Source organism: Sminthopsis crassicaudata, chromosome 1, assembly GCF_048593235.1.
Source record: "Sminthopsis crassicaudata isolate SCR6 chromosome 1, ASM4859323v1, whole genome shotgun sequence".
Classification (NCBI taxonomy): Eukaryota; Metazoa; Chordata; class Mammalia; order Dasyuromorphia; family Dasyuridae; genus Sminthopsis; species Sminthopsis crassicaudata.
This window is the reverse complement of record NC_133617.1, coordinates 626,290,311-626,316,680: the sequence shown is the minus strand read 5'-3', so window position 1 is coordinate 626,316,680 and position 26,370 is coordinate 626,290,311. Positions and strand designations below refer to the sequence as shown.

General features: G+C 34.0%; 1 protein-coding gene across 2 annotated transcripts in view; it reads left to right on the top strand.

Annotated features, from left to right (window-relative positions):
• Window positions 1-15,359, top strand: part of DNAJC21 (DnaJ heat shock protein family (Hsp40) member C21) — a 29,738-nt gene extending 14,379 nt beyond the window's left edge. Inside the window, exons 7-12 of one of the 2 annotated variants that reach the window (XM_074282699.1) lie at window positions 4,034-4,121; window positions 5,259-5,420; window positions 5,862-5,904; window positions 9,613-9,788; window positions 14,183-14,258; window positions 14,884-15,359. In XM_074282699.1, coding sequence (XP_074138800.1) covers window positions 4,034-4,121; window positions 5,259-5,420; window positions 5,862-5,904; window positions 9,613-9,788; window positions 14,183-14,258; window positions 14,884-15,048 — 710 coding nt within the window. In that variant the 3' untranslated portion in view covers window positions 15,049-15,359. The remainder of the gene's footprint in view (window positions 1-4,033; window positions 4,122-5,258; window positions 5,421-5,861; window positions 5,905-9,612; window positions 9,789-14,182; window positions 14,259-14,883) is intronic. The other variant, XM_074282700.1, reaches the window with a different exon arrangement.
• Window positions 15,360-26,370: the final 11,011 nt, after the last annotated feature.

Here is a 26,370-nt window from a genome sequence, read left to right as displayed (position 1 = left end):
CTAAAGGACCTAAATTAAACTTGATTGATTTAGAAGACACTTCTAATGTAGCTCAATTCCACACAATCATAGATTAAATTTGAAGAATATGGAGAGAGAATCTATATTGGTCTAACCTAGAATCACAAAATCTCAGAGTTGGAAGAGACCCCAGCAGTTACCAAGACCACTCATATTGAGGATTCCTTTTATAACATTCATGACAAGATGTTGTTCATTTAAATTCTATAGATATTTATTAAGTCTGTTTTAAGGGCCTTGCATTTTAGTGTTCACTTGACAGTGTATGGTAAAGGGGAGCGTATTACATCCTTGGGGCAAAGTTTTTCAGTATTTGATTACCTAGATACTGGATATGGAAATATAAAAATAATATGTTCTTTGACCTCAAAGAACTTAATTTATGCTGGAGGAAATGAAGATTATTATATCTGGTATTTTTAATAGTACCTGATGGTTTGCAAAGCTCTCTAAATATGTTATATTATTTCATTTGATCCTAGTTGATGTTGATAAAACAATTATGTTATACATAATTATTTATTGACATATATATATATATATATATATATATATATATATATATATATATATATATATATATATATATATATATATATATATATATATATATATATATATATATATATATATATATATATATATATATATATATATATATATATATATATATATATATATGAAAATTACACAGTGGTGAGGGAGGGACTAGCAATTGGGAAAATCCTGAAAAACCCCTTGTGGGAGGTGATTTTTGAGATGACTGTTCAAGTGAGCTCAGGAGGATCCATTTAATGGAGATGAGGAGGAACATATCACAGGCAAAGGCACAAATAAAGAAGAAAGGGTGTCATGCATGAGTAATAGCAAACAGGTTAGTTTGGTAGGAGCTTAAGGTGAGAGAAAGAAATAATATATGAATAATTAGCATGTAAAGATAGGTTGGACATAGTTTGTAGGGATGCCAAAATGCCATTTAGAAAAGTTTGTTACTTAACTTGAAGGCTATAGGGAACCAATGAAACTTCTTGAGTACAAGAGTGAAATGATTAAACCTATACTTTAAAAATACCAGTTTGGCAGCTGAATGGAGGATAGATTGGAGATGGGAAAGGCTTTGTGTAAGGAAAACAACTATGAGCCTATTGTAATAGTCTTTTTTAGTGGTTCTTAAGCTTTTTGATTTCATGATTCCTTTATATTCTTAAAATTTATTGAGAACTCCAATGAGTTTTTGTTTCTGTGGATTATGGCTATTAATTTTTACCATGGTAGAAATTTAAATTTATAAATTTTACATTTTACTTAATTCTTTAAAATAATGATAATAAGTCTATAACTTATTAACATGGTTTTTATAAAAAATAATAAAATTTTCAAAATAAATTGAGGAGAATGGCATTGTTTCACAGTTTTGCAAATCTCTTTAATTTATGGCTTAATAAAAGACAGGTAGATTTTCATATGTACTTCAATCTATATTTTGTTTGTAGTATATAAAGAAAATCTGGATTCCTATAGATAAATAGTTGGAAAAGAGAAGAGTATTTTAATAGTCTATTTTTGATAGTAGAATTACCCATGTTAAAGGTTTATTATTGTTATTTTAATAAATTAATGCATAAAACATAATTTATTTTAATATTTAAATTGGCAAAAATTGGGGGCAGCTGTCATTGAGAAGCAGCCTTAGCCTTAGAAACTTTCAACTCACAGATATTGTAGGGGTCTTGACCACAGGGTAGGATAAGATTGGAGGATCTTCCACTCTCGAGGGACATCAAGCACAGCTGTGCTGATCAGACATGTTCCAGGCTGGGTTGTCACTGGAATTATTATATACCTGTAGAGTGCATTAGTAGAGGACCAGGGACCTTGCTAGCTGTGGGCAACAGCAGGAGAGCAGAGTCTCTGCTTTCATTTCCAAGGAAGAAATGGCAGCAATAATTTGCAGTGATTAGAAGGAGCGCTGAGGAAGTAAGATCACAGGTGGAAAATCTTAACTGAGGGCTCCAGCTACGACCTAAGAGTGGAGAAGAAAAACTCAAGATTGAGTCCTAGAATAGACTTCAGAAAATAATAGCAAGAAGGACCTGAGGCTTGGGGCATTATTTCCCATACCTCAGGACTAGAACTTGATCACACTAATAGCTGCTAATAATAAAATAAAATTTAAAAAATTATGCAAGCAAAGGAGAAAGAACCCAACCACAGATAGCTACTATGAGGTTAGAGAAGATCAGGGGTCATATTCAGAGAAGAGAATAGAGCTAAAATAAAGCCATTCCTATATTAATGAGAAATGTCCCAAACCCAAAAAAGATTTTTTTAGAAGAACTTAAAGAAGGACTTTAAAAATCAAATAAGCTGTTAGTGTTCATTAGTGTTCTTCTGATGTAAAGAGAAGGCAAGTAATGTTGTCACTTTGGGTGCATCCTCTTTGGTGAGCTTATGGGAAGACATGGATGGGAATCCCCTGGATTGGGCAGCTGGGCTTGGATGACTCACTGAATGCAACTTTGGAGGAAAACACATTCAGGTTGATGTGATCACAGATTCATTTGACCACTGATTCTTGGAGCAACTGGAGAGTAAAGGATTCAAGGCACTGGGAATGTTTTATCTAACGATAAGAAAATGGAGCATGACCTAGACTTAAGACATCATACCATAGGAGTAGTCACTAAAGGAACTGGAGATATTTAACCTGGAGAAGATTAGGTGTAGTGGCATTGAGAGGAAGGGAATAACACACTAGCTAGTTGTGGAAAGAAGATTAAAAATTTGTTTTAATTTCCTGCCAGAGGACAAGATTACAGACAATGGGTAGAAATTAGAGAGGCAGATTTCTGCTAAATAGAAGAAAGAATTTCCTCTATCCTGTCTAAAGTAGATTTTACTCTCTTGGGAGATAGTGGGTTCCTCATTACAGCTCAAGTAAACCACTTGTGGAGGTACTAGATAAGTTATACCCAGAGTATTCTAAGAAATGGGCTGGGAGCCAGATAAACTCTAATGTGTCTTGAACTCTGAGACATCAAGATTTTATACTTCTGTTCATTTAAATAAATAATAGAAATGGACTATAGTATTGCCCACATCCTCACTTCCATTAAAGATCTTTCTGGATATATGGATGCTAACTATTGTAACATTGTAATTTTTTAAAACTACTTTGAAACCTGGAGAATAGGGGAAATTTCTAAAAAGTAAAGGAGGAAGCTCAGGTTTATGTAGTAGTGTATACTATGACCTATCTAATAATGATGAAACGTTGAATACTAAATCTCTTCAAAAATTGAAAGTCATGGGGCAACTAGGTGGTGCAGTGGATAGAGCACCAGCCCTGAAGTCAGGAGGACCCGAGTTCAAATCCGGTCTCAGACACTTAACACTTCCTAGCTGTGTGACCCTGGGCAAGTCACTTAACCTTAATTGCCTCAGCAAAAAAAAAAAAGAAAACATGTAAGTCTCAGTTGTATGCAAGTTTAATTGAAGTCTAGCCAAGTATAAACCTATAAACTTCAGGTTGAAAAAATCTGACTCTCCAGTGAGGCCATTTAAATTGTATTTGATTTTCTAAACTTTTGTCTTATCTAGAACTTCAGCCTGGAAAAAATAATTAGAATCCCTTTTGATTTTTGTTATTGTTGTTGTTTTTATCTGTGTTGAAGAACCTGAAGAATAAGAATACTAAATATATGTTGTTTTTTATAGGATGACATAAAAACCATTCACAGTTAATGCAGAGTTGCTTTTAAAGACGTCCTTTCAAGACCAAAGTTTTCCTTGGTTTGAACTAATGTATTTTTTTTCCATGAATAGAAAATGTAGATGTATTAAAGTTGTTTGGTGCTGGAAGAGAAAATATCCCTCTAGGAGATTAAAGTAACAATTTGCTATTTCAATTCTATGTTAGAACATTATTAAGGGATTGTAGCTTTGAAGATTATCTGTCTTTTTTTGTGTTTAGATCATTTTGGAATTGTTACTCAAAATTTCTCTCTCTTAGGTAAACTAAGTGATGAGGGTGAAGATGCTGAAATTTATGATGATTTGTATTGCCCAGCATGTGACAAATCCTTTAAGACAGAAAAGGCGTAAGTTGAATTTGTAAATTTCCTTCTTTAAGTGGTTAACTTTGTTTCCTATTTTTATTATTTTTTAAAAAATAGGCAATATCATCAATTTTTATTAAAATAAGTATTTTCTACTTTGAGATTCTTTAAAATCATTGTTTATAAAAAAGTACTTCTAAAGGTTTTAACATAAAAATGTGTTTTGGACCAATTGCTGGACAAATTAGACTCACAGTCAGTAAAACTTTTCTTAACTGATCCAGGTTTAATTCTTATCCTATTTAATAGTAACCATAGTAATAATGAGAGTTGACATCTATAAAGGGACTTGATGAATTCTGTAAATTATTTCATTTAATTTTCACAGTTGAGCCTAAAAAGGTAGGTTGGATAAGTACTACTCTCTCTTCAGATGGGGAAACTGAAGCTTAGAAATGTAATAACTTCCCAAAGTCACATAGGTAGAATTGAGATTCAGTTTTGTTTTTTCTGTCTCCAGGTCTAGTGTTCTGTTCTTTATTATAGATTATTAATAGTTGATTCTTCTTTGAATGTCCTACACATCCTGCCCATAGTCACCTTACCTAATTACCTTACAAATAGCAATTTAAGGTTAACAAAGTGCTTTTCTTCATAACAATCCACTTGGCACTTGCAGAGATTCCTCTTTATTTTTTCTCTGAATGGTGTTTCCTAGACCTCTTAGATTATGATCTCTTTAACCAAAGCAGGTATCTTTTGTATCTGTCATATATCCCTAACACACAGAGTTGTTTTTGTTTACAGAATAGGTACTGAGTAAATTTTTGTTAATGTTATGATAGGAAGGACAGAACTGAGGTGACATTGCAGCATTAAATAGAAGGCAGAACAGTGAAGAGAACTAGAAAGAAAAGAACTAAAAAGGAAGGGGGTTGATTGGCAGAAAGAGGTACAATGAAGTTAGAGGAATCAAGAAAACAAAGCCATTGTTGTATCCCTAGTTTTCCAGTGTTTCCGGGCTTCAACAATCCTAACTTAGGGCTTTATTTCTCTGTTATTTTCACTACCACTTTAAAAGAATTAGTTTTCACTATGTATAAGAACACTTTATTAGTAAAACAATCACACCTCATAAATTACATCATAGTTAATAACACCACATTGCTTTTTTTTCAGCATGAGGAATCATGAAAAATCAAAGAAGCATCGAGAGATGGTTGCTTTGCTAAAACAGCAGTTGGAAGAGGAGGAGGAAGATTTTTCAGTACATCAACAGGCAAATGAAAATGGATTGGATGCTGATGCAGAGGAAGAAACAGAAGATACACCAAAGCAAAAGTACTTTTGAGCATTCAAAATTTCTATAAATGTTGTTAACGTTTAGGGATAAATTTTATTTGTTTGTAGAATTATCTCAAAGAAGTTGTCGTTTTTATAATACTAATTTTGAGAATTTATTTTCCTCTCTAATATATAACTTCCAAATGGAAGCATATTTCTACTTGAATTACAATTTTTAAAAAGTAAAAAAACATTCCTTTGTGGGTAAACAAACATCAAAATTGTTGCTTCTTAGTTAATTATAGGTCCTCTGGGAGACTGGCAGTTTAGTTTGAATATTCCCTAATGTGATTTTTTTTTTTTTAAAGTAAAAATCCTTTTATCTTTTTAAAGTTGAATAATACTGGAAATATTTTGTTCCTAGGTTATAAATGTTTTCCTTTGACTTGGAATTATTAAAATTTTCATATAATTATTTGACATTATTTTTCTTTTTAGACTTTCCAAAAAACAGAAGAAAAAGAAACAGAAATCTGTGCCGGTATGTTGAAAAAAAAGTCTTAGTAATTTTAAACATTAAGTATCATTATTATCAAACTCAGGATGTTTAGCTGATACAAAATAATTTATAATTTTTGAATAGATTAAAAAAAAAAACCTTCTGTTATGGATTGTCAGTACTGACAAAAAAAGTCAAAAGGGCCCAAAGATATTGTTTTTTCAAATTTAAAGAGATTTTTCCTTTTGCATATATGAACATGTGTGCTTAGAATGCTGTTCTTAGAGTGACTCATAGAAAGAGATCTTTCTTATATCTAATTCTGTATTGCATGTTACATTAAAAAGATTTTTAAAGTAGGCATTTGATTAGAAGCCTATGGTAATCCTTGGTCTTCAGGAAATTATGGTCCCTTTAACTTTAAGATTTGTTTTAGTTCTAAATCACTATATGACTTAGATATAAAAGGCCACATAGATTAGAGGAGCAAAAAATCAGTTATCTTTTGGGTCTATAGATAAGGGAAGAGATTTTGATCAACCAAGTGATACAGAGAATCACAGAAGAAAAAAATGGATAATTTTGAATAAATCAAATTTTTAATTTTTAAGGTTCCCCCCCCCCCCCCGCCAATAAAGCCAATGTAGTTAAAATGGAAAAAAGAAACAATAATTGGGGGAAAAGGTTGTTGGGTTGTTTTTTTTGTTGTTGTTGTTTGGTTGTTTTTTTTTTTTAAGATAAAGGTCTTATTTCTAAGATAGATAAGGTTCAAATTTCTAAGAACAAAAGCCATTCTCCAGTTGTTAAGTGGTCAAAAGAAATGAATAGGTAGTTTTCAAAGGAAAAAATTCAAAGTATCTAAATCACTAATAATTAGGGGGAAATAAAGTAACTTCCACCTCATACCCAAAGTTTTTTGTTTACAAGTGTTATTGAATTTTTATTGACAAAAAAGGAAAATGGCAGATGCTAGAGGAAACAGGCATATTAACATACTGTTGGTGATGCTGTGTATGAATTGGTCCAGCCATTCTGAAAAGCAATTTGGAACTGTGCCTCCAAAGTCACTAAACTATCTATTCTGTGACCCAGGAATATCATCACTTGTCCTATACCTCAAAGAAAGAGGAAAAACTCATAAACACACAAAAATATTTACAATAGTTTTGGTTTTTTGTTGTTGCAAAGAATTGGAATCAGTTGGGGAATGGTTGAACCAATTAGGGTATACAAATACATTGGAGAATTATTGTGCTGTAAAAAATGGTGAAAGAACAGTTTCAGAGAAAGATAGGAAGCCTTATAGAAACCAGTAGAAAATGAGCTGAGCAGAGCTAGAAGAACAGTTTTTTTGAATAGCTTTTTATTTTTCTAAATACATGCAAAGATACTTTTCAACATTCACCTTTGCAATACCCTGTGTTCCAAATTTTTCTCCCTCCTCCTTTCCACCCAGACAGCAAGCAATTCGATATAGGTTAAACATGTGCCGTTGTTCTAAACATATTTCCATGTTTGTCATGTTGCACAAGAAAAATCAGATCAAAAGAGAAAAAAAAACAAGCAAACACCACCACCACCAAAAAAGGTAAAAATACTATGCTTTAATCCACATTTGGTCTCCATTATTTTCTCTCTGGATGTGGATGGCTCTCTCCGTCATGTCTATAGGAATTGCTTTGAATCATTTCATTGTTGAAAAGAGCCACGTCCATCAGATCTGATCATTAAATCTTGTTGTTGCTGTGTACAGTGTTCTCTCTTTGTCCTACTCATTTTCCTTAGCATTAGTTCATGTAAGTCTTTCCAGGCTTTTCTGAAATCAGTCTACTCATCATTTCTTATAGAATATTAATATTCCATTACAGTTATATGCCATAACTTATTCAGCCATTCCCCAACTGATGGGCATCCACTCAGAATAACTTTCTGCGTAAGAATCTTGGGTTAAAGATCAACAACTTATTTGTTTAAGAGATTATGTTAGTTGCTTGTTTTTTGGTCACCTTTTCCAGGAAAGATAGAATGCCATATTCCTTATGATTAGTTTTCACTTGAGATAGTTGTCTTTCATAGTAGAGCTAAACAGAAAGTTAGATGTCCTTATTTGTTTATAGACACAATTCTTTCCATAGCTTAATATGTTTGACTTTACTTAACTTGTTTCCTTACTTATAAAATAGGGTAGTAGTATCTGACCTACCTTGTGAGGTCATTGTTAAAAATAGAATTCTGAATTTAAACACCAAATAAAATGATCCTTTTTTCTATACCAATTTAGAACTCAAAAAGAAAATTGTACATGAAGCCATACGGTTTTTCTATTTCTTACATCTTTTTTTTTTTTTTTTTTTTTTTTGCTTTCACCAAAAAAAAAAAAAAAAATTGTAATATATGTGTGTAGTCAAGCAAAGCAGATTTACACAACGGCCATTTCCAAAAATGTAGGTATCATTCTGCATCATGAATTCTTCATCTTTCCATTAGGAAATGGGTAGCATGTTTCTTTGTTAACTTTCCTTGTTGTCCTCTGGAATCATTGTTATTGGTCACTGTATTGATCAGAATTCCTAAGTCTTTCAAAGTTTTTTGTTTACAAGTGTTATTGAATAAATTATTTAGTGGGTTCTGTATATTCTTGGGGGTGGTTATTATTATAATATATGTTATATATAATTATTATATGTATTATTATACCTATTGCTGAGTCAGAAGGCGAGCAATTTGATGACTGTTGGGGCATAATTCCAAATTGTTTTTCAGAATTTGTGGACCAATTCAGAATTCTATCAGCAGTGTATTAGTGGGTCTGTTTTACTGTAGCCCTTCTAATAAATTCATTTTCTTTTCCCTTGCAGAGTTTGTTGTTTTTTTCAAATTGAATCAGAGAACATAAAATCATGGACAAATTACTTTTTGGACAAGACCTGTGATTTTATTAATGTAGAGAATACCATCTTTTGGTACAGATTTGTATCTTCTTGCCAATTTAGGTCTTAATAGTGTTGCTAGGTACACTGAAAGTTACTTATTTTCCTAGGGAATCAAAAATAGCCTGTATATGTCAGAGGCATCACTTGAACTCAGGTCTTCCAGTGCCAGCTTTCTAGATTCCATCGTCTCTTTTTTTGGAAATTTTAATGTGCCTACATAAGAGTTTTATAGGTGATACATGATAATAGTAGTAACATGATGATATCATTATATATTGTTACATATCATAGTATTGTTGCTGTGCATCACATATTACTTTTTTCTTTTTTTGCTGAGTAAATTGGGATTAAGTGACTTGCCTAGGGTCACACAGCTAGGAAGTATGTGTATGAGATCACATTTGAATTTGGATCCTCCTGACTTCAGGGCTGGTGCTCTATCCACTGCGCCACCTAGCTGCCTCTATTTTGTTGATAAAACCATGTAGCTTTCAGTTGAGCATGGAATAGAATGAAAAGGCATTTATTTGTATTTGCCCTAACCTAATCATAGGAAACTGAGATCCTCAGTTATGGTCAAATTCAGTGTCCCATATAATTGACTATCTCTTTCCAAAATACTTTTTTCTAGTAATTTTTCTTTAATAATTTCCCTTTTAATTAGCACTTAGTTAAAGGTACTAGGTCAAAAGAGCTGGAAGAAGCTAAGGCTGAAAGTTTTGAATGAGGAGTGTTTTGAAGATAATTAGAAAGTTGCCCTTATATGGCTTGCTTTATCTTAATTCCATTAAAATGGTATTCATTCTTGTTTATATAGAAATATGATGACTACTTCAGTAAAGAGGAGACTGTAGATGAAGTGATTCTTGAATCAAAAGAACCTACCAATCCAAGTGAGAGCAGCACCAAAAGCTTAGAAGATAATGTCCAGGAAAAGGTCATTGTTTCCGAAGCTGATGAGCAGTCTGAAGATCCCAAAAGGGCAGAAAAAAAGTAAGCTCTGCTTTTTCCTTAAATTTGTTTATTGTTTTGTGCTTCCTCAAATGTTTGAGGTCCCTTTTTCTATCATGAAATAAGAATGTTTCCTCATCCTCTTAAGAATCTCATCAGGCAGGTAAAAATGTACATAAGTAGAGGAAGAGAGCAATAGGAATTGCAGCAGAAAAATTTACAGATTAAAAATGCTACCTCTGTTCCTCACTCCGAAATAAGCAGTAGTAACTCAGGTCTTGCCTTGGATTTTTTTTTTTTTTTCTGATTGACATTATGTTCATATTAAGTCTACCTGTGAGGACTTTTGCCACCCACCTATGCTGTGTATGTGATGGATGTTTAATAAAAGGTTGAACCCATACCAGCCCATACCAGGACTAGTTTGAAATAATTTTATTTTTGCTTCCATGGAGTCATAGATCTACAAAGAAACTCGGAAGTTTTGTTCTTAAAATTTACCATCCCATAAGGATAATCGTTGTCTTAACTTTTTCTTAGTTTTTATAGAATGTTTGTCACATATTTTGTATTTCAACTAAAAAGCCTTTATTAAATACCTGCTTTTAGTGTCAGGTTCAGGGTTCAGGGAACCTTCAAATGAAGAAAGAGGTTAAGGGTTCTTAGAGATCAGGGAACCAAATGAAGAGGTTTGGGGTTATGTCCCCTTAGCATTTGGCACTGGGAGGGACTTGTGGGAACCCCTTCTGGTGGCGCAGAGATCCTTCATAGAGGAATTTACGAACCCAAAAAGCTAGACTGGCAAAAGAAGTTTATTATTGGGCTAGGGAAGTCAGCCTTTACTATGTATAAATAGAAAGACTGAATTCCTTGGTGGCAAGGTCCCAGAGGGATATAAAGTTTCTAGTGGAGGAGTCCTGGGAGAGAGAGTTTCTAGCAGAGAAATCCCGACAGAGAGGTATAAAGTCTTGTTAGGGAAATAGGTGAGAAAGATAAAGATAAAGAGGGGGTAATGCTGAAAGAGAATATCATTTCAGTGGGCAGAGGGTTGCAGCTTATGCCAAGGAGAGAGAGGTTTCTTGGCATGGCATATTAGGTCCTCTGTAAGGACTGAGGTTCAAATTGACTCTTTTTATAATTGAAGCCTTGGCTAAAAGCTGGGGAGTTGCACTTGGTGGGGTCTAGAAGCAGTTTGAGCTGGAATCAGAATAGAAACTCTTGGAATTGAATGAGTGTCTCTGGGTTAATTTCCACTCAGTGGGGTACTCAACAGGTCCCACCTAGATAACAGAATGAAACCACTTTCCCTGGGACGGGTCTTGCCCAGAAGCAAGGTTCAAGGAGAATCTCTCTAAGTGCATTACCTCATGGATCACCCCCAAAGTCAGAGAAGGAAAAAGAGTTTCTTCCTCATCACTTTCATTGGGGGGGTATATGAGAGTGGGTTACTGGACATTATACAAATTGAATTGGACACCTATAGTCTTGAACTTAAAATGCATTCCACCTGAGCTTGATGATCCTGACAAAGATGTTTGATAGAAACCAGTCCATTTCTGCCTATTTTCTTGACTACATCTTCCTGTAAATTATCCACAGGAAGTCTGTTCCATGCTCTGGGGGCCTTCTCTTTGTTTACATTGTGTGGATATTAACAGTTACTTATGCTAGTTATTGATTATCAATAGACTGGCCTTTCTTTTTTTCTCATTGAATATTCCCTTATTGTCTTGCTTATTTCTTTTTAAAAATTGTTGCTTGCTTTCTTTCTTTTTTGTTTGTTTTTTTGGACATCAAATCACTTTTCAGTTTCTCCTCAATCTTTTTAGCAATTGTGCATGGTTGATTCTGAATTTTTGTTCTCTGCTGAGAATTGACAGGCATTTCATTCATTTTGATTTCTGAAGCCTTAAAGTTGTTTTCCTTTATAGCAAGGGTTCTTATAGATTGTGAACCCTCTTTGGCAGTACAGTGAAACCTATAGTTTTTTTTTCAGAATGATTTTTAAAAATTTGAAGGGAATGCTAAATTTCTGTTAGAAGTTAACAAAAATGAAGATGAAATATTTTTCTCATCCAAGTTTTGAACCTCCTACTGTCTAGTTTTGTGGTCATTAGATACATTTTTCTCCTTTATTTCTGCACCAGTTCATATAAGTCTTCCCAATTTTCTTTGAATTTTTCATTTCTTGTGTACAATAATATTCCATTACATTTATACACCACAATTTGTGCAGCCATCTACCTATTAGTAGGTATCTGTATTGTAGTTCTTTGGATTAGCACATAGTAAAGTTTCTTTTGGACTGATTGACAATTACAAATTTCTATTTTAAATGTTTTTGTGCATATGAGAGGTTTCCCTTTTTCAGTGATTTTCTTTCAGTAAAAGGCTATAAGTGGTATTGCTAAAACAAAGGATTATGCAATTTAGTGACTTTTTGGGTTAATTCCATATTTTCCTGAATGCATAAACTATTTCACAGATTCCCAAACAGTGCTTGTTTTTCCTTAGCCCCTTCTATATTTACAATTTTTGTCTTTCACATCTTTACCAATTTGCAAGGTGTGAAATGCATTGTTTTTATTTATATTTCTCTTATTAATTATTTAGAGCACTCTTTTGATAGCTTCATTTGAAGGCTTCTTTGGTCATTTTTATTTTGGGGAATAGCATTATATGTATTAATTTTGCACACATACATATACATTTGCATATGTATGTGTGTGTGTCTACATATGTATGGATATCATTAAACCTTTAACAGAGATCTTTGCCCAGGCACATGCTATTCTTACATCATTTACTTAGCTTTTCCTGCATATATTTTGTTTGTAATATATTTAAAGCCTGCTCCTCCTTTCCATATGCCTTTCTGTTGCTATTCTATTCAACATATATAATCCTCTTCAACAGTCATTTGCAACTTAAATATTAATAATACAAATTTCTTATCTAAAGTCTGTGGAGACAAACATTTTAGGGATTATCTTTAAAAGTTTATGTACCTTTCCTTTTTTAAAAAAATAAGCTACAATCTAAGTAAAGGTAACATCCTAAGTTCAGCAATTTTATATTATATATGAGAATTCTTTCATCATATTTTGCCATTAACTTTGTATTCTAAAATTAAATTAATTTTTTTAGTGAACAAAATTTTCTTTTTTCTTTCTTCTTTCCCCTCCTGTATGGAAAAAAAAGAAAAACAAACAAATGTTGAACCAAGTATTCATAGTTAAGGAAAACAAATTCTTGCATTGACTTATGTTCAAAGATTATGTGCTTCATTCTAGCCTAATTCCGTCACTACTTTCTCAGGAGGTGGGTAGCATGCTTCATTATAGGTCCTGTAGAAATATCTCATATTTGTAGCCTGCAACACTCCCTAGTGAGGACTGAACTCTAGATTAGAGTATGATTGGGAAATGTTTAACAAAATCAATAGATAGACCAGAGATAATACATGTGGTGTTCTGAGTCAGTATCTAGCTCTTGGGGTTTTTTATGTACAGTTTAGTGGATCTTATTTTTGTTTGACTTTGACACCACTGCTGTGTAATCTTCGTTGGTCTGTGCATCAGTCACAGTTCTTAAGTCTTTCAAAGTTGTTTTTCTTTATAATGTTGTCTTCTTGTTTCTGATTACTTGACTATGAATCAGTTCATACAAGATTTCCCAGTATGCTCTGAATTAGCCCTTTTCAACATTTCCTATATTGCCATTCACTTATATAATGATTTAAGAGCTGAAACTGCTATCTTAATATAGATTTTGACATAGGGAGTCTTGAAAACATAATTAGTTGTTTCCCTGAATCAAAGGGTGCTTTGAGTTCTGACTAACTTCTTAGATAAGTGAGGCATTTCAGTTTATATAACAAGCATTTATTAAGCACCTTATTATGTGCAGGACTTTGTTTTGCATTAGAGATTCCAAGAAAATCAGTCCCTGCCCACATTACATTATGTAGGGCATTAAATGAAATGAATCAGGAAAAGAGAATGCATAATTGAATTAGAGGAGTGTTCATGATGAGTTGGATGTAGAACAGAAGGGGCCTAGTGGGAATGGCAGGTAATTTTTTGTTCAAAAGTTTAATATGGGTAATAAAAGAGAGGGGGCTTTTTGAAAAATAAGAGTTGCAAAGACCAATGGGAGTAAAAAAAAAGGTGCTAAGAATATTGGGGATTTGCTTTCTAAATATTTTTAAGTTTCTATTTTTATTTCTTTAATGATACAGTTTGGAGTAAATCTCTAAGAAGCTTAATTTCAATTTCAAATGACAGTACATATATATTTCCTACTAACTTTTATGTTTGGGGAAAAGTCTAATTAAGCATAAATCTTTTAAATTGTAAATGCCTTGATGATTGTGAGATAATAAAAATATACCCAGTTTGAATCAAATACATTAAATATTTCAATTTTCTTTTCAGTATTCCAAAACCCAAAGGAAAGAAAGCCAAGGATTTGAAAAAATCCATCAAAATGTCTGATGAACAACAAATAATGGTAGGTAGAAACCTTTTGTAAACCCTCTTGATGTAGAGCTTGATGCACTGGCAGTGTTTATTTGAAGAGTTTTCCTTATGAGTATAAATGTTATCTGAGTAACCTTGAAATTGCAGAGGAAAGAAAAGGCGCCTTTTCTTTACTGGGTGTTTTGTCTTGTCTATTGCATAATAATTCCCCATGTACTAAATAATGCTAGTTGATTAAGTATAAGGATAGTCTTGGTACTGCCCTGGGGCCCACTGTTTTAATATGTGCCAAAGACATATTTCTCTATATCAAGCTTGATGTGCTGGATTGGTCTTCATGGCTTGTGGTTTTCAATCACTTTGAAACTTAAAGAACTTGATTAAAAAAAAAAAAAAAAAAACCATCCAAATAGTACTAGTCTTAATTTTCCTGGGGTTAAGTTTTTCTCTTCTCTATGTGGGTGTAATCTTTTGAATGTCTGCAGAACTTCTAAATGTGGTGAAGACGGTTGCATCCAATATCTGTATCTTCCAATATCTGAGTTGAGTCTGAGTGTGTCAGAAACTAATCTACTTTGATGTAGTCAACATAAAATACACAAAATGTCTCTGGGGTTAATATCTGTTTTTATTTCTATTTCTTTCCCTCCTTTTAGAATGATATTCCCATCCGATGTACAACTTGCCATGGTGAATTTTCATCTCGGAATAAACTCTTTGAACACCTGAAGGCTACAGGCCATGCAAGAGCCCCTTCCACATCCTCTCTGAGTAATGCAACCAGTGCCCGGAGCAAAAAAGAAAAACGTAAAAACCGATAAGCCTTCAACAGATTGTCTCTAGAATTCAAAACCAAAACCTGGACTGAAAATGATTTAAGGAATTATTAAAATGTAACACATCTATGGAATCTGCAGTTTCTTGCAGTGTGGATGAGTATTTTTATCTTGTATAAACATTTTTGTTTAATATATTTTTTTTAAACATTTCAGTGACCGAATTACACTTTTTCTGTCTCAGTTGAATGGAAATTCTCAAATGGGTGAAATACTCTAAAGCTCATTTTCTTGATTTATTTCTGGCTTGTGTGGGTCAGAAATGTACAGGGGGGAAATAAATTATTTTAACACATGGTCTTTTCCAGTTCTGTTTTCTAATTCTCCTTTTAAACAATCCAGTCATCTTTATCTTAGTATGCTTTAAGTTCTGTTTCTTAGCTGGAGTTAAGGAGAGCTTTGGGGCAAGTAGAACGCTTGGGGGAGGAGACTCTTAAGATTTATTTATTTTTATTTCTAATAGCAAGATGCCCAATATGGTTTTAAAATTAAATTTTAAGGTATTGGTCAAAGAGATGGATAAATGGGAAAGAGAGAGGATGTTGATAGAAAGAACTCTTTAAGGTATAGCTCTATTCCACCTTGATGTTTTAGTAGCATTATGAAGACTGCATATGCTCCTTAAATTTTTTAGTTCATAAATTTGAAATAAGGGAGGTGAATAAAAGTGCATTTATATTATATTTTATCCCCAGACTCAGCGACAGCCATAAAATAGGATGGAGCAAATAGCAGATGGTTCAGAATTTATTATGTAAAGTGACTTATTAGCAAAAATGTTTTCTACATTGAATATTTTTTAGACTATCAGAGGGATTGATTCTAGTGATAAATCTGAGACTGTTTCTATGCTAAGACAAGATTTTCTGGATTTACATTCAGTGTCTGTGTAATTTTATTGATATTCTGCTTTCAGATTTACATGAGAATGATGTTTTTGTTAGCTTCTAAAAGATAGGGTAGAAGATAAGGAATAGGAAGGAAAAAAGAAGCTGTAGGATGCTGGAAACTAGGATGCTTATAACTAGATGTTATCAGGTCTTTGAAAATGTGCTGGTCTGTGACTAGTCACAGTTTGAATAAAACAAATGATTCAGAGGTAGGGCTACACCTCTCTTGAACTGCATTCTCCAGAAATCCACATTTTGCCGGGAGGGAAAAGCAGACTGGAGAGGTCTCTATTCAAGAAAGTCTTTTCATACTTAAAAGGGCTAAGATGCATGACAGAATTACCCTGTTAGAATTAGTTGCATTTATTAGTTTCAAAGTTGGCAACATTTTAATTTTCTACTTAGGCTGCTTATTCCTATTTTGCTTTTCTTCCTCATTCCCTCCCCCCCCCCCCCAGGCTGGGGTTAAGTGACTTGCCCAGGGTCACACAGCTAGGAAGTGTTAAGTATCTGAGACCAGATTTGAACTCGGGTCCTTTTGAATTCAAGGCTGGTGCTCTATCTACTGTGCCACCTAGCTGCCCCCTCTTCCTCATTTTTTACTTAAAAAATGTTTCTTTGAAATTTTTTGGTTTTACAATGAATTAGCTAGATGACAGTGGAAAATCAGAAAGGCTTGAATTAGAATTTTGCCTCAGACACTTACTAATTGTTGACAAATCATTTAAGCTCTTTAGGCCTCAGTTTCTCTATCTATAAAATGGGAGGGGGAAAATTTTTTAGGCTTATTGTGAGGGTCAAATTAGATAATATAAATAAAATGTTACAAAGTGCCAAATAAAAGCTAGCTATTATTATATCACCTTAGTTTTCTGAATATACCTTTGCCCTTTTCTCTACCCAGCAAGCCATTCCTTGTAACAAAGAATATAAAAGGAAATGGGACAAGGGAAATGGTTCTGCAAAACATCAGCTGTGTCTGATATTATAAAAATTGTTATACATCCACCCATCATTCTCACCTTTGGAAGTAAGGGAAGGAGGTGCAGTTTCTATATCTGAGACTTATCTTGGTCATTATAATTGATTATGCAGGATTTGTTTTGTTGTTCTATGTTGTCATCATGTGTAATATTTTACTGACTCTATTTATTCCAAATTGGTTCATGTAAATCTTCCCATACTTCTTTGAATTCTTCATTGCTTCTCAATGTATAGTAATATCCCATGACACTGATGTACCACAGCTTATTTGGTCATTATTCAGTCAGTGGGCATCTACGTTGTTTCTAATTTTTTTGCTATGAGTAATAGTTGGTTGTACATGGGAATTTTCTGTCTTTGATTCCTTGTGGTATGTGCCCAATGATGTAACATCTGAGCCAAAGGTATGGAACTTCCAGTTTTTTCACCTTTCACTGATTTTTCTATGTCTTCTGATCCTAAAGATCCATCCTTTCCTTTTTCATTTTCCCTTTTCCAAATTCCTTACATGGTTAAAAACTGATATTCAACTTCCTCACCTCCTCTCTTTCTTTTTATTCTTTATCCATAGAACCTTCCAGTGCTCTGGATTGATTAAGTACTCTATGGGATGTGGTGGTAGTGGTATAGGGAAAGATTAGTCAGTTCAGGCTCATGATAGATATGTTAAATTTAAAGCTCATTAGATATTCTTTAGTTAAAATCTTTGTAGGCTACAATATTTGCCTTATGTATTGAGTTTGAATTGCTTTTAAATTATAGGCATTTTAAGTGCATTGAATCAAGTATTTGAAAATTTCTGAGCAAAACAGGAACATAAATCTTTTGTCATGATTTTCTCTATATGTTTGGTGAAATTGCCATATATGAAATCTTCATCAACAATGTATTGTTTTCTAACTTTTAAGCCAAGAAACAAAAAAGTAAATGTGTACTTTAATTTTTATTAGCATGCATTCACAATTTAATTTCGGGTCAGTAGTGTTTGATGATGGGAATGTGAAATATAAGAATCTAGCCTTAAGAGGGAGGAAATGATTTCATATATCTTACCATACTTTATTAACTATTTGAAGAACCTATTGTTCATGTTTCATGGTGAAGAAAGTGCCCTTCCCTAGACAACAGTTTTGCTCATACCTTCGCTTAGTGTGATGATGGATAAATACAAAATCCTTTGAAACTAAAATGGCATCTGTTACACCCCTATGGACTACTCTAACCTGGTAGCTCCCCTTAGAGCTACTCTTAATGCCCGTCTGTTGACGGCATGGCTAGGCCACGATTATCCGTCTTCGGGCACCAACCCAGATCCCACAGAGACAGACCACCAGAAGGTAGGGGGTAAAGCGAAAGAGAACTTTATTCTTAGATAGAATATATTTATACCCTCCTGATCTGGGGGGAGGGAGAGGTCCTCTAGGAACCTGGCATAATGGGATTGGCCCGAGAAGGAGGGAGGCGTGCTAGGTTTTGAGAGCACTAAGGAGGGAGGCATGGTACCTGGAGTCAGACACCGCCTTTTGGGCTGTGCCCCACCTCCACCTAGGACTGGCTTGTGTTTCTGAACCTCTCATCCTTCAGGTCCTCCCACATGCCTTGAACTGCATTCCTTGCTTCTAGAGGCTTTTTAACCCTTACAGGCATCCTAGCTCTTTTGATTGATTTGATTTTGATTGATGGCATCATCCTCTTAACAGGAAGGCATCATGTTTGATGAACTTACTGAAGTGCTAGAAGATAAAATATTTTTAATGAGACCCTTAGAATAATCAAATTATAGACTTAGAGATGGAAGGGACCTTTAGAGAGCAACTTTTCTAATTTATCATTTTGTAGGTGAGGAAACAACCTTAGAGAGATGGTGTGACTTATCTAATGTCACACAAGTTGTAAAGTGGCTGAGCTGTGATTTTAACTTGATTCCCTTTTTGCTTCACTAATTTCCAAATTAGCTATTCCCTCTGGCATACTTTTAAGCAATTTGCTCCCAGGATTGAAAAATCTAGTAGACTTTTAAATTTAATTCTTGAGCCACCAGTTTGGCACATAACACACAAAGGAAGTTTGAAAAGAATTTGCAGCTTTAGAAATGACCAAGGAACTCTAAAACTTTCCCAGTATACAAGATCACTATCGACTTTGCAATTCAATCTTCTAACAGAAAAATGAACATTTTCATAGTTTTTATTTTAATCCTTATGCAGTTCTGAGCATTCTCTGTTTCTGCATCCAGATTCAGCATTATTAAATTTAAAGATGTTTTTGTTTTAATTTTTAGAGGTCAATAGTGTCCTGTGTTAGAGATGATAAAATGCTTTCATACACCAAGATTAATTACCATTTTGAATATTTTTATTAAATAGACTTAAAATTTAAGAGCCTAGAAGAGAACTTAGAGACCATATGCTAAGTTTATGATGGTAAAATGGAAATAACAATATGCAATTATAGAATCTGGGTTTGTATCTGAAGTTTTCACATTAGACAAGCCACTTCACCTCATTTCCACCTAATACCCACCAAATTGGTAAATATTATTTTAAAAAATGTCTATGTTAGAGAGGCTAAAGAAAAAAGGCACATTGATATGCTGCTCTGGTGGACCTGTAAATTGGTACAACCATTCCAGAAAGCAACTTGGAATTAGACACCAAAGCTGACTCAACTATACCACCATTAGGCCTATAACTAAAGAGATTAAAGAAAGAGGAAAAGGTCCTTTATGTGCAAAAATATTTGTAGCATCTCTTTATGGTGGTTTTAAAAAAAATAACAACATTTAAAACTAAAAGGATGCTCACCAATTGAAGAAGAACTGGATAAATTGTATATGAATGTGATGGAATATTTTCGTGCTGTAAGAAATGAGGCAAACAGATGATATGAAAGAAATATAGAAAGACATAACTTGAATTGATTCACAGGGAGCTGAGCAGAACCAGAAGAACAATTCATATTATAACATTAAAATTGTGAAAATTAATAATCTTGAAGACTCATAAACTGATGAGGAAAATGACTAGAGGAATTTGTATAACAGTAACAATACTGTAAAGATGAACAGTCCTGAAAACTGTAAGGATTACGATCAATAGACAACTGATGATGGAGTAAGCTGCCCACCTTCTGACAGAGGTAGTAGATTTGGGGTGTAGCATCAGACATTTTTTTTTGAACAGGGCCAATGAAAATTTGTTTTTCTTGTTTATGCAATGGAGTGGGGGACAGGAAGGAGAGGAAATAGGTTGTTAATTAAAAAAATTAAAACAAAACCTTCCCCCATCCCCTTCCTTAAAGGAAACGAAGGAGGCTGCTTTTTGCTTGCAATATAATCCTATAATTCCATAATTGTCATATCACAGGAAAGGAAGCTTGTCCAAGATCATACAGTTTATTAGTGGTGACTGAACCATAGCCTCATAACTCCTCTGATCTGTTGCTCTTTTCACATATCAGAGATTTTACTACACAAAAACTATTTGCTTCCCAAGAAAAAATTACCTTTCCTCAAAGGAGATAGTAGTGGGAAAATATTATTCTTATCAGTGGATTAAAGTCTATTTTTTCCCTCAATGCTATCTTATTTTTCCAAATACATGTACAGATAGTTTTCAACATTCACTTTTTAAAGATTTTCCAAAATTTTCCTCTCAATTCTCTTTCCCAAGACAGGAAACAATCTGACATAAGTTTTGCATGTATAATTTAAAGCCTAATTTTCATTCCTAGCATATTTTATAGTCTGCCATAATAACCTTCTAAGTGACATACATAGCAAGTGTTTTCCTTTTAAATCTTATTTTATTTTGTTGTGTGGTTGAGATGTAATTAGGATTAGGACAACTGAAAAGAGAATGATGCACAGAACAACCAGTACCCTAAATGTGTATCAGTAGTGTAGCACAGAGAGGATAGAGAGCTGGCCTCAAAGTAGGAAGACCTGAATTCCAGTTCTGCCTATTGGCTGTGTAATCTCAGACAAGTGGCAACTACTCAGTGCTCTAGGGAACTTCAAGACTGTAAATTGCTTATCTGTATTGGTAGAGGGAATTTTTGTATACTGGTGAAATTACATATCCAGTCCCTCTCCTTTTCTACTAAAAAATAAATTCACAAAGGCCTTCTAACTCAAATGAAACACAACTATTTAAAGGCTGATAAATATGCAACTTCAAAATTAACCTCCAAACAGCAATTTATTCAAAATTATCTTGAAGGTCAGATCTCAATGCTGTTAGAGAAAATTTAATAGATCTGCACACATTTATCTGTGACCACCCCGTCATAAAAGTTAAAATCTGTCAGTTGTCACTGTGTCTGACATCCTATACTGGAATGCCTTTTGTCCTGACTCCAGTGGAAAAGGCTGGTGATTGCTTTTTGAATTAAAAATAATTTGAATGTCACCTAAAGTCTATGGAGGATGTTTCTAATAATTTCCAGAAATGAGAAAGGCCAAGAAAACTCTGTTATTGAGGTAATATAATCCTCAGGTGGCTCAGCCTTCTAAATGGTCTCTTCCTGACTTTAAGATTTAGCAAGAAATAGATATTATCATCTTAAACTCCCCATCTCTTCCCCACCCCCACTGCCATTTTGGATGATCCATTGGCATTATATTGGCATTCCAACTTATTTACCGGCAGCAGGAGATTTGTATAAACTTGAGATGCATGGAAAATTACAGTTGCCTTTTACTCTGCTTTCCTAAACACTTTTGAGTTTAAAAGGGAACACTAATCCTCAGAAACTCTTTGGGCTTCACGACGGAAGAACATCTGGGATTCTGTGAAGTGGTTGTGACTGTCTCACTTTCTACCTACTCTCAAGCTACTTTGGGGCATGTTGGTCCAAATGCTTTTGAGTAGACTGGCCTGTTTTTAGGATGCTTTGGCTAATTCAACCTGAATTAATCTCTCTGAGGCTCAGTTTTCTCATCTCTAAAATAAAAGGTTCAGACTAAGTGATCTCTAAGGATCCTTCTTCATCTATGGGGTTGTGGCTCTACTGAATCCTAATGTAAGAGGCATCATTATTTCCATTGAATCATGACACTTAAGTCCCAAGAAGTCATATTCTTTAGTTATTGTCATGAAAATTATTGATTCATTCCACTTAAGCTTTGTTTTGGAACAAAAGTCTCCTCGTTTCTCAGAAGCAAATGATTCACTGGACAATTCTACCAAATAATATTTTGGAGCTTGGGGGTTTTAATTCAGTTTAATAAAGATTTAAGTGTTTCTTCTGGAGCTAGGCAATGTGCTAGGTTCCAGGATATGAAGAAGAAAACTCCTGACTTCAAGGAGATTACATTCTACTGGGGAGGGGGAGGGAATGTCATGAACATAAGTAAATAAATTCAAAGACTGCACAAAACAATAAAAAATAATTTCAAGAGAGAGAAAACTGTTAATTGAGGGAAATCAGAAGTCTGAATTATGTTTTGAAGCCAGCTGTGTAATGAGGAAGTGAGAAATGGGTGCCCATCAGGTGTGGAGGGCCTCCTCTTCAAAAGCACTGAGATAGAAAAATGGAAAACTATGAATAGAGAAAAGCCAGGAGGCCAGAGGAATGGAGAGATCTTGAAGGGGAATAATGTGAGATGTCAGGAAAAGGAGCCAGACTGGAGGGTTACTTACATGAGACTGATAACTTGAGAAACTTAAGTTTGAAGTTTGTTAGAAAGTAGTTTTGGATTTTTCTGCTGAACAACTTAACAGCTTTGTCCTTTATCACTGATATCAGTCAGCTTTTCTATTTCATTCATGTTTGGAACATTTGGAGTTTTCTTGACAAAGATACTGGAGTGATTTGCTATTTCCTTCTCCAGCTCATTTTACAGATGAGAAAACTTCTGGTAAACAGGGTAAGTGACTTGCCCAAGCCGACACAGCTAGTAAGAATATGAGACTGTATTTGAATTCAGGAAAATATATTCCTCTTTCTAAGACCAGCACTATATCCATTGCACCACCTATCTGCAAGAAAAAATTATAGCTTTCCTTACCACAGCTGTAATCTTCTATTCAGCCTTAGACTAGGTAAACAGCTAACCACAGAAAGTGATTTTAAAGTTTCTACAATATCCAAATGAAGGAATAATATTTTTTATATCTCTTACATGTCAGTAAAGGCCAACCTGGGACTGAAGAACAAAGTGAGTAGAGAATATCTTCTAAATAAAAAATATAAACCTATTTGGTGTTTCTCATACTTCTTTAAGATTAATTACATTTTATTTATTTTATTTTTGTCAATTAATAAGCATTTATTTTTCTTCAGCCCCCCTTCAATTTATAAGGAGAAAAAAAAATTATTTTAAACAAATGCACAGAGTAAAGCAAAATAAATGTCCACATTGTCCATGACCCTCCCTCCCCTTCTCTCCCCAAATATATTCTCTACCCTAAAATCATTACTTTCAATTATGATGTGGATAGAATTGCTTTATTGTGTCTCTTGAATGGTAGTCATTATGTTGATCAGATTTTTCATTACAATGTTGTTGTTGTATAAATTGTTCTCCTGGTTCTGCTTACTTCACTTTGTGTCAGTTCACACATATCTTCCTAGGTTTCTCTAAAACTATCACCTTCATCATTTCTTATTGCACAATAATATTTCATTTAATTCATATACCATAATTCAGTTTTTCTCCAATTAAGGAGCATATCTTTAATTTATAATTCTTACCACAAAAAAACAAAAAGACAAAAAAAAAAACCCCCAAAACAACTGAAATAACTCTTCTTATACATGTGGATTAATTACATTTTGTCTGCCTTTCCTGGATGCTTTGAGCCAGAAACAGCAATTCAACTTAGCTAAAACATGTCTAACACTGGCACGCTGTGCTTGTGGGAGTTTGCAAAAAAACAGAAAAACCTTGGTTTAATGCCTAAAGAGTATTTTAGATAGGAAGCCAAAGATCTCCAGAATGATATTCATCGGAACCAGTGATACAGCTTGGGCATAGTTCTGTCTCACACTTATCATTTGGAAAGGAGGTGAAATATCTCAGGAATATTTCATCCTGAGACTTTATTTATTTATTTAAATGCTTTTCCGGGTCGACTATAGCAGGAAGTTTTGAATCAAGAGGATTTTTACTTAAAAGGGCTACTCAATAGTGACACTTACTTAGGACCTGACACAAAACAGACCTTTGATAAATGGTGATTGATCAATGATTGATTGGCCTGAGACAACATTATGAAGTTTGTCTATAGTACTCTTTCATTTGTCAAATTCTTTTTAGTACTTTTTTTCCCCTCTTGCCTTCTGATCCAGGTAGCTTACTGTGTCTCAGGGGCCCTTTTTTTGCCCAAGAGACAGATACAGTGGGAAACACTTCTTCACCTCTTTCAAAATATCCTGGTTCTATGTTCCTCTAGGGATGAGACTCATTCATTCAGTGTCCTGATGGGACATAGAGTCAGAGGATCCAAGTTCAAATGCCACCTTTGTCTTTTTCCTTATATGACCTTGAGCAAGTGACTAAATCTCTCTGGACCTCAGTTTCCTTATCTGTAAAACAAGAGGATTGGATTAGATGTCTGTAAAATTCCTTCTAACTCATTATCAATGATCCTATTAGGTTAACTATGCATTCCATGTTGGCAGTGCTTTAGTGGTATACCTCTGGTCATACCAGCTTGCCTATAACCACAAGACAGAAATGACTGATCCTCCTGCTTTGAAATGTGGAACATAGGGAAAATGATTTTATTTCTCTGAATCCCAGTTTCCCTATATGCAAAATGAAGCAATTGGACTTTTCCATAAGCTTTTTCCCAGCTTATATTCAATGGGTTTGTGTTATTTTTATAATACAACCAAGGCTCAAGCCCTAAACAATGAAAAGTTATCAAGGAAAAATATTATAGACAAAGCATTTGGAACCTTAGACAAGTGATGGAAATTTGCAATCTCAGACACATTGCTATGCTAATGAGCATTTGTTTTCCATGATGATGAATTATGGTTACAGCCATCTGACTATTTTCTCCTTATTCAGTCTGCATATACTTGGGAATCAGAATTAATTTTAAAATTTAAGCCACGTGTTTATTACTGGGCATTCTGAAGGATTGAGAAGTCTGAGATTCTGCTTCTACCCTTCAAGGACATACAGTCTAGTTGAAGGAGATGAGAAAGACATATGAAATGTTTAAATAACCATACAAGGCAACATATGAATAAATAGTCTTTTCTTAACATTGTCTTCAGATTAGGTGGGGAATAATGAGAGTTTGTTAATAACTGAGTTTTTAGGCTTGGAAATGGTGCTAAAATTCTCTGATTTATTTTTGAATAGACCTATTATTTTATCTTCTCTGAACAGGATTTTTTGCTCTATTATTGTTGGTTGCCCTGCAATTTAGTCTTAGAAAATTCTCTTGGGTCATGGAAATGTGACTTTCTCTGGGTCCCTGGTTGAAGAGATATGAGAAGTGATCCAGTGCATCTACTACCTGAAAAATGAGTCCTCTCTACAATATTCCCAATAAGTGGCTATTCAGATTTTACTTGTAGATCTCCAAGGATGGGGAAAAGCACTACCTCTTATATCTGATCTACATTTGGCCACTGGACCCAGATGGTTCTGGAGGGAAAAGTGAGGCAGGTGACCTTGCACAGTCCTTCCTCATTGAAATTCAATTCACTTGCATGTCATGGCATCACCTCCCTGATGAAATGGTCATCTGTGAGAACAAAGGACAAACAACAACAATAACAATTTTAACTGTTAAGGAATCTTTTCTTCTATTAAAATTTGTCTTCTTTTAAATAGCTTTCATTAATATTAGTTATGTATTCTGAAGACACATACAAAAAGTCTAATTCTTTTTTTTTTTTTTTTTTTTTTTTTTTTTTTTTTTTTTGAGGCAATTGGGTTAAGTGACTTGCCTAGGGTCACACAGCTAGGAAGTGTTAAGTGTATGAGGCCAGATTTGAACTCGCGTCTTCCTGACTTCAGGGCTGCTGCTCTATCCACTATACCACCTAGCTGTCCTCAGTGTCTACTTCTTAATGTCAAAAAACCCCCTCAAACTCAAAAAGCAGTTGCTACAGATACAAATTTGGAACTTATCCTGTGTTAATAATCTTGCTATAAGAACTAGTTGAGTTTAATGTGCAAACTATGCTATTCTGTTTTTATTTCTATCTGTTCAAGCCCTAGTTTCAGAAAGTAAAAAGGTATTTGGGTATATGGTTGATTTTCTTAGTTTTAAAAGAGGAAAATGCAAAATTATGCCTTTCTAATTGATGTAAATAATATGAATAAAATGAATTCCTCAAGCCCTAAGTGCTTAAAGGAACAAAGGTTAAGGATGTAAAAGAATAGCCAGTTCTCAAAAGAAGCAACAAAGATGATCAAAAACACTTGAAAAAATTGATTAATAATTAAATGCAAATTGAAATAATT